At 31.7% G+C, this 9316-nt stretch overlaps 1 protein-coding gene across 2 annotated transcripts; it reads left to right on the forward strand.

The window, feature by feature from the left end:
* LOC107631924 (dnaJ homolog subfamily B member 13) lies at positions 3245–6062 on the forward strand. 2 transcript variants are annotated; one of them, XM_016335519.2, is made up of 2 exons: positions 3245–4325; positions 5266–6062. In XM_016335519.2, the coding sequence occupies exons 1-2, from the start codon at positions 3916–3918 to the stop codon at positions 5726–5728; spliced, it is 873 nt and encodes a 290-aa protein (XP_016191005.1). In that variant the 5' UTR covers positions 3245–3915; the 3' UTR covers positions 5729–6062. The 2 variants fall into 2 exon arrangements, with proteins under 2 accessions (XP_016191005.1, XP_016191006.1); XM_016335520.2 differs by having other exon boundaries at positions 3344–4325; positions 5269–6062.

The following is a 9316-nucleotide window of genomic DNA, read 5'->3' on the forward strand; positions in this document are numbered from 1 at the left end:
GTTTCATTTAGCATCAATTTAGTCCCACAGTGAGGTCAAAATTAAATAATTAACAAAATGTCCTACATAACAACAGTACAAGTACAAAATCGATAATCTGGAGAATAAGTACAAGCTCCAGAGGCATAAAATCAACCATTGATACATCAATACATTTATTTATTATTTTTTATAATATAAATAAAATATTTTCTATAAAACTAAAGAAAATGATAAATAAATGTATTGATGCATCAATGATTGATTTTGTGCCTCTGGAGCTTGTACTTGTTCTCCAGATTATCGATTTTGTTCTTGAACTGTTGTTATGTAGGACATTTTGTTAATTATTTAATTTTGACCTCAGTGTGGGACTAAATTGATGCTAAATGAAACTTTTTTGGATTTAAATAGAACACTTTAAACCTTAAAGACCAAAACAGAATTACGCCCAAACATAGGGGACTAATTTAGTACTTTACCCTTAATAATATATTCTTTGGGTGCAGTACAATTACGTACTATTTTTTATTAATAGAAACTAATATTTTTTTTTGTATAATCACTCTTTTAAAAAAAAAATTAGCTACACTAACACTAACACTATTAACCCAACTCTCTTCTTCTTCTTCACTTTAGCTTCTCTCTCAAACGCACTCTCACTCGGTGACATCAAATTGAAGAAGAAGGAGCTCTATTTAAAAAGTTTTGGTCTATTTCGCATATATGTTATTCCTCGAAAACGCACGCTAATCTATACAAAAGCTAGTAAATTTCTAAAGCACCATGCCACCCGCATGTTGACAAGGTGCTGCTACGTAGTTGACGTTCCTATTTCATCACACCCCGTGTGTTGACAGGATGCTGCTATGTTGCTGACGATCCTGTTTCATCATGTCTCCTAGGGGTGTGCATGGCCCGGTCCGGCCCGAAGATCCGACCCGGTCCGGAACACTTTAGGGGCTAATTTGATGTGATTTCATCGGGTCTAGGGTCGGGTATGGGTTTCAAAAGTAGACCCGGTCATTATTTCGGGTCGGGTCCGGGCCATAGCTCGGGTCACCCGAAATCGGCCCGGTCATCATACACAATTAATATTTTGTGTTATTAGTGATGGATGATGGCTATTATTATGTGAAATTTAAGTATTGTAAACCTTAATATTTTGTGTTATTAGTCATTATATATAAGACTATAAGTTAATGTTTTATGTTTAAAATGCATAAGACTTTAGACTAATGCATAATCTTGTGTTATTTGTATTGATTTAAATATTTGGTGTTATTAGGCAATATTAGTATTGATTATGGTTATACTTTGATTTTAGAGAAGAGTTAGTTCTTATTATATTTTTCTAAGTGAATTTTACCATGTCAAATAATGGTTGGAGTCTTAGAAATTTGGATATTTTTACATGCTAATTTACAAGAAGGTATCAAGGTAATATAATGTTAACGGCCCGGTTTTCACCCGGTTTTTACCCGGTATAATCATGGCCCGAAAGTGTATAGGTTTCATCGGGTCTAGGGTCGGGTCCGAGTCTAACAAATAGGCCCGATATATATTTCGGGTCGGGTCTGGGTTACATCAAACCCGGTTTCACCCGACCCATGCACACCCCTATTGTCTCCTGCATATTGAAAACCTGCTCCACAAACTAACAAAATATCGAATATCAATATTGAGCGAAAACACAATTTTACTTTCCATATTAAAAATAAAAATTGCACAAAATGTGAAGCATTATCAATTATCATCAAGTGGTAACAAGACACTCACTATGATGTTGAATTGCTGATTATTACGTCAGTTTGACTTTATAACTTAATCCTTGACTATAGCACTTGGCACTGCAGAATAGTGTCTAATCACAAAGCCTCATCCCCTACTTTTGATTAGAACAAAAGATCTGGTCGGTGATGGTTGTTGCAAATCAAATTGGAACACAGTGCCTTTAACCCCCCTTTGGTACAATCTGACACTAGTAGGGTTACGTTACAAATTGTGTTATGGACAATTGAGGGTAGCTTTAAACTATGAATAATGAAAAAATATTAATCAACTTAAATGTACAAAACAGAAATAACTACACAAACCATTTCTACAAAGTTTTAGTTGTATGAATGCATAGTTTTAGTTATGTCTCGAATAGTTGAATTGTTTCTCATATAAACTTTAATAGATCCTTGGGCTTCTTTATTTTTTGAGAATTGGGCTTAATAGGATATTTATTTAAAGGGCTCCATCACCCCCCACACAGTGATCCAAATTTTAAAGGCCTTGATCCAAAAATAAGAGGGAGTTTTATGAAAACCATTAAATCCGACATTAGATATGCTTGAGAAAAAATAAGAAAAAAAAGAAGATTAATTTAAACCTGTATTTTAAGTGTAAGATCCCTCTAAGAGCACCAACTAGATTCTGGGTCCTTAGTGTTTTGGAAGGAAACAGTGAATTGGAAAAGGAAAAGAAACATCATGGTTGGTGGTACCTCTCTTTCGTTTCACTCCAGCTATATTATGCCTACCATCCCACTCCATTGCACGTTCTCAATCTCATTATAATATTGATCACTTCTTTAATCACTATCTCATAAACCTAACATGTCTTCTTTCTCCACTCGCCAGGCATTTCTTCGCTGTAATTCTGCCTTCTCTTTCTTAAATCAAAAACTAAGCACTTGTCCTTTCTCAAACTTGATCAAACCCATTCAAGTCTTAGCTTCATTTCTCTAACTCAAAACTCAAAAGTAACTCACCCTACAAGTTTCCAAAATTAACCAAAATATTGCTATTTTCTTTAGAATTTAGCTAATTTGTATATTAAAAGTATATTTTAACCTGTGTTTTTAGAGTATAAGACTATAAGTTAACAAAATTCTTTTATTTATTAGTTTTCAAGTGTAATATTGATGGTTTTTATTTACAATCGAAAATTTTATTATCGTTAAACACAAGAATTAATCTCTTGTTACTTTACAAACATTTTAATAGGGTTTTTTTTGGTATTGGTGACGTAATCTATTTTAACTAAATTAAAGCATCATTGGTAACAAATAATTTATTTTCATACATAAATTCTAGTTATTTACAAAAGGAAAAAAAAAAGGACCCTAATAAAGGCCTAAATCTGTAAATCAAATAGAGAGAACTTAATTCAAAATCAAGTAACTGACTGTGCTGTCAATTCCATATTTTGAGTGATTCTCCGTTTCAAGTCCACAAAACGGTCTGAGAAATTAGAGATGTATTCTAGCCTCCAGGGATCTCACCATTTTTTTTTATTTTAAGAAAAAGAAAGGATTTTCCAGAATAATATATAACTTGATATGAATACCTGGCTTTTATCTATTGGTGCTTGCTGAAACAAGTGCTTATGACAGCACACACTCTTCTCTCTCTCTCTCTCTCTCTCTGAAAAAATCAAATATTCCGAAAAATCAAAATGCAAGTCTCAGCAATCAATCAGCATCATCCAAGTACCCAACCTTAATTCTCATCTCATCTCTCTCTTTCTTCAAATAAACACACACTCTCAAGTCCTAACTCTCTGTCAGTGTTCTCTTTCTCTTTTTCTCTCTCTCTCTCTGGCGGAAGGTGAACGTGAATCCTGCTACTTTTGCGCGTGTGCATTGTCCCTTGTTTCTTTCAACAGCTGGAACTGCTTATTACTGTAGCACTAACACGCTCCTTTCTTCTTCAACTCACTAACCCTCCACCACCAACAACCACCCCCTTTTGCAACCACACATACCAAACCCAAAAATTGAAACTTTTCATAAACCCCATCACGAAAGTTATAATCTTTTTTCCATATAATTGAACTGAATTGTGAATTCAAAAGAAGAAACTTCTCACTTTTCAGTTTCCATAAACCCCATTACAAAAGTATTTTTTTTCCCCTTTTTTCACAAAATTGAGGTGAATTGTGAAGAAGATGGGTGCAGGGGACTACTACAAGGTTCTGAAGGTGAATCGTCACGCCACAGAAGAGGAGCTTAAGAAAGCATACAAGAGGCTTGCAATGAAGTGGCATCCAGATAGGAACCACCATCAAGAAGTGAAGAACAAGGAAGAAGCTGAAGCAAAGTTCAAGCAGATATCTGAGGCCTATGATGTCTTGAGTGACCCCAAAAAGCGCCAGATCTATGATTTCTATGGCCACTACCCTCTCAATTCCATGAAGGTTAACAAAAAGGAACAAGACTATGATGGTAGGAATAATAATGTGAAGGAGGAGAAAGCAGGGGTGGTGGTTGAGACCAAACTTGTGTGCACCCTTGAGGAGCTTTACAAAGGTTGTAGAAAGAAGTTGAAGATCTCAAGAAATGTTGTTGATGAACTCGGGTAAGTAGTAGTTACAATTACTCCTCTTTCTTTAATTAATCCATGCCATGGTTTTACATTGCGGTATGCATTACAAGTGTTGAATTGAGGCTTTAGGTCTGATTTTGTGATGGTTTTCTGCTTCTTGATTTGGTTACAAATTTACAAATTTTGGAGATGTTATTTGATTTAGTTAAGCTATATTATTAATGTTGCATGCCTTTGTCGGCTACATGTTTGGACTATAACTAATTGAAAATCTACTAGTACTGAAACTCATTGTTATCACTTAGTACATATACTTTAGGCTCTTGATTCTTGAACTTGAATCTTTTCCTAACTTCAATCAATACCCCTATGATTTTTGTCTTGCTTTGGCCATCATTTTTATTTAACTCATCTGCAGAATTTTGTTTTCTGTAATTAATTTGGCTGTGGCTACTACACTGAAATTTTTGGCTGTACATTGAGTAGGCCTAATGTGTAGACACGCAAGATTACATGTGTATCCACATGCCACAGAAAAAATCAATTTTCTTGTTTCATTTATTTATTTCTTGGCATTTGTGTTGGTCCCTCCTGTGTTTATTTAATTGGTTATTAACAAATAACAATACACAAAATGCTAAGACCATTCTTCCATTAACAACTAACTATAAAAAATTACTAAGTTGAATACAGTATTTTTTTTTTATTGGTTGTAGTAATCTTCAACTTAGCCATTCCAATCACAATATCTCTTCATTCCTAAGTTTGATTTGAATATACCTTAGTTTTATTTTACCAGCGTCACCCCTAAGTTCCGATTTATAATAATAGTTAAGAACCACTGTATTATATCAGATATATCAAATTATCTAACGGTTCTTAAATAGAGTTATATCGTTGCGAATGCACAACAATTGACCTAGTAATAAGCGGTTGAGTGAACTTAAAAAAGTTCCTCTGTTTTTGGTTTTAGCAGCAAGTTGAAGTGTGTGGAAGAAACCTTGAAGATAGACATTAAACCAGGTTGGAAAAAAGGAACAAAGATAACATTCCCTGGAAAAGGAAACCAAGAACAAGGAGGGTCTCAACCTTCTGATCTAGTCTTTGTAGTGGATGAGAAACCACATGCTGTGTTCAAGAGAGATGGAAATGACTTAGTGATCACACAGAAGATCTTGCTTGTGGAGGCACTCTCAGGGAAGACACTCAACTTGACAACCTTGGACGGAAGAGAAATCGCCATCGAAGTGACCGATGTTGTGAAACCGAGGCATGTTATGGTGGTCCCAAATGAAGGGATGCCAATTTCTAAAGAACCAGGGAAGAAAGGATCCTTGAGAATCAAGTTTGATGTTATGTTCCCTTCAAGGCTTTCCACACATCAGAAGCATGAGCTTAAGAAGATTATGAGAAAGGATTATAAACTGTCATCATGAACATGATATATATATATATATATATATATAAATAAACTAATTCTCTCAATCTTTTATTACTTACACTGTATATATATGTAATGTAATTTCCAGCTCTAGTCTTGAAGAAATTGTGCATAATACTAATAAACAAGGCATGGTTGGTTGCTGCTACCCAGGTTTTGAATTGATAGCAGAAAATCGTTGGTGTGTGAAAACTTTTTGTGATTGTAACTTGAGAATTGGTCTATTAAGGTAGTTAATTATAGTTATATTGTAATTTACATAAATAAGTGTAACACCACAAGTTGCCTTGGATTTTGTTTTATTAATATTATTATAACACGTTGCTACTTGCTATGTGTAAAGTGTGTATGGTTCATCTTATGAGTGGTTTCAGTTAAAGAAGTTATAGGCTTCTTATTTAGTTTCTCATATTAATTGCTTATTATGAAAATGACTTGTCTCTAGATATTTCTCTAAGGTCCCATGACATGAATTTTTTTTTTTTTTTCATTCTCCTTTGGCCTTGTATTTTATAATAATTTATTTTGTTTAAGAAAAAAAAAAAAAGAGAGAATTGTGTTGGTTGACCAAATAATATTGATGGTTATAATATAATCTTTGATGAGTAGTGTTAGTGTCAAATATCAATAAAGAATCCAATGGATGTGAGGTTACAAATAATAGAGACATGAATCGGTAACCCCTTTTATGTCGTTTTCCATTTTTAAAATTAGCACCGACACATGACAAATAGGTCTAGAAAAATAATTTTCATTCTGATTTGAATCACATTAAACAATGACACCTCTATTTTGTTTTTTTAGGTGATCCAACATAACCTTGCTTGTTCTCCCTCCATCTTTGTAGCTCCTGATTTCTAACTCCAACCACTTTATGAATGTCTTTCTTAATAAGCATGGTGTTGCCATTACCTGCACATGGATCTTTCATCCTTGAGACACCTGTTTTCAATTACAATAGTGATTTCAAATAAGTTTCATAGGTGCTAGAATCAATCAATCATTAATTTTGTGGTAGGCTGATAAAGAAATTGTACTTTTTTTTTTCTTGAAATTTAGTAAAATTTATCATGATCTACCTTTATTTGTCTAGATACTATTGTTTTTCTTTAAAAAAAAAAAGGTCTTATTTAGTAAAGAAAAATGTAGAAAGAGTAAAGTATTGTTTTTGTCCCCAACCTTTGGAATAAGTTCCAAAGTTGTCCCTAACGTTTCAATCGTCCTATTTAAGTCCCTAACATTTCAAAATTGACTCAATGTTATCCTGCCGTTAGGGATCCCTTAACAGAATTGACGGAGGGAAAAAATTGAGACGATTTTGAAACGTTAGGGACTTAAATAGGACGAAAACGTTAAGGACAAAAACGATACATAAAAATAAATTTTAATTTTATTTTATCTTTCAATAATATTAATTTTTTGCTGTACATAGTATTCAATTATTTTTTAATCACATTACTTTTATTTTAAATAAATTTATTTTTTTATAAATTTAAAAAATTTTGATACATTAGAGACAAAAGGTATAATTTATATTTTATTGTATATATATATATTTTTTTTCTGCAAGTTTATATACTAGTCATTCTACAAACATTTCATGATAACAAAATCTTTAAGAGTAAAATTATAAAAAAATTAATTTATTTAAAATGAAAGTAATATGATTAAGTGTAATTTACTTAGATGTGATTAAAAAATAATTGAATACTATATATAGTAAAAAATTGATATTATTGAAGGATAAAATTAAAATTTATTTCTATGTATCATTTTTGTCCCCAACGTTCTATTTAAGTCCCTAACGTTTCAAAATCGTCTCAATTTTGTCCCGCCGTCAATTTTGTTAACAGATTCCTAACAGTAGGACAACATTGAGTCAGTTTTGAAACGTTAGGGATTTAAATAGGACGATTGAAACGTTAGGGACAATATATATATATATATATATATATATATATTGTCCAAAATATCTTTCAATTCGACAGACTAAAGACTAATTAAGTACGGATCAGAATTTTATTTAAGAGTTTGTCACTAATCAATAGATTATTATATGTATAAGACAGAATTTAAACTCTCGATATTTATTTAAGCGGACTAGTGAATTAATCACTAAATCAATGTACACAGAAGGAGTACAAGGTTGGATTTCACCAAACATGGGAGGTGAGAATAATTTCACCGAATCTAAAAACTTATAATGGGTTGCTATATAGAATGAAACAAGAGAGTTATGGTGAAAGAGAAGGAGGGATATACCATAAACTCGTCCACATCAATATTGACAAACCCAACCCCTGTGTATTTTGCAGCAAATTGTTGGACATCAACACGGCCCATTAATTTTCAAGGTCCACAAACATCATGTTGCATGCTGTGAAATCAATCGCCATCTACATAATTATGCCAATTAAATCAATAAAAAGATTGATATAATAATAAGTAAAACGAAGAAACATTTAACTTCAATTGACAGTGATACAAATTAATAAACATTGTTGGTATCTACTAGCATAACAGCTTTAATTTGTCCGTCTCTTTGAATCCATTAAAATATGCATTCCATCTACATATCAATTGTGAAGTGTGACTATCCTAAGGATGATAATCTATAATGAATATAGAATAAACTAGACCAAATGACAAGGAAAAAAAAAAATGAGACGAGAATTGAAATTGAATAAAAAAGATAAATTGTAATTGAAAATAAAAATAAGATAGATAGATTAAAGTTGAATAAAAAGAGAATTATTTTATTTTTTATTTAATTTTTTGAAATAATAAAAAAAGACCCTTAACTTAATTTGTTCATGTCATAAGTTGAGAATTGAATCGAATGAACTCTTTAACTTTCTATCCAATTTTTTAATACAACAAGAGAGGGACATATTCAATTTTACGTGTTCGCATTATAGTTTCATCATGAAATCAAAAAAGAATTTAAAAGTTAATTTCAGTGTTTAAAACAAAAATATTTAAATTAGTTTATATGGAATTCAATTCAATTTCATTATTTTTTCTCAAAATCAATTTCAATTCAAATAGGTAGGATTTGAAATTCTATTCCATTAGAATTTCATTTAAAACTTAAAATGTCTAAAATATCCTTATAATCTAATTACTTCTTCTTAAATTTTCTCGCTCACTTTCACTCAATGCTTCCCACTTTTCAACACATACACTCTCTTCTCTCACCACCTTTATTTTCTTCCTTTTCTTTTCCTTCAATTCACTTAATATAATATATAGTTAATATAATATATAGTTTTTTTTTTAAATGTCTACTATGTAAATCTAAAAAAAGATCCACATATATAGATTTATGTGTTTAACTTAGATTAATGACACCAAAGGTTTGCCAATGTATCTGAACATTTCAAGTAAAATTGTGCCAATCACGACACTAGTAAAAAAGGGCATAATTTTGTTCCATTTCACTAATATGAATTAGTTACTATAATTTATCGTTAATAACTAGCTTTTTTTTACTTGCTATGTCATTAAACCACTCAAAAAATTGATTTTTAATAGTTCATGTTTGTTTTTTGTTGTTGGTTTGTGTTGGAATCAACCATAAAGA

This window comes from Arachis ipaensis, chromosome B03 (genome assembly GCF_000816755.2).
Source record: "Arachis ipaensis cultivar K30076 chromosome B03, Araip1.1, whole genome shotgun sequence".
Taxonomy (NCBI): Eukaryota; Viridiplantae; Streptophyta; class Magnoliopsida; order Fabales; family Fabaceae; genus Arachis; species Arachis ipaensis.

Excerpts from the sequence above, each read along its gene's own strand:
- LOC107631924 (XM_016335519.2), top strand. The coding sequence starts at position 3,916 with ATGGGTGCAGGGGACTACTACAAGGTTCTGAAGGTGAATCGTCACGCC. Across the intron at positions 4,326-5,265 it reads AATGTTGTTGATGAACTCGG|CAGCAAGTTGAAGTGTGTGG; the intron begins GTAAGTAGTAGT and ends TTTTGGTTTTAG.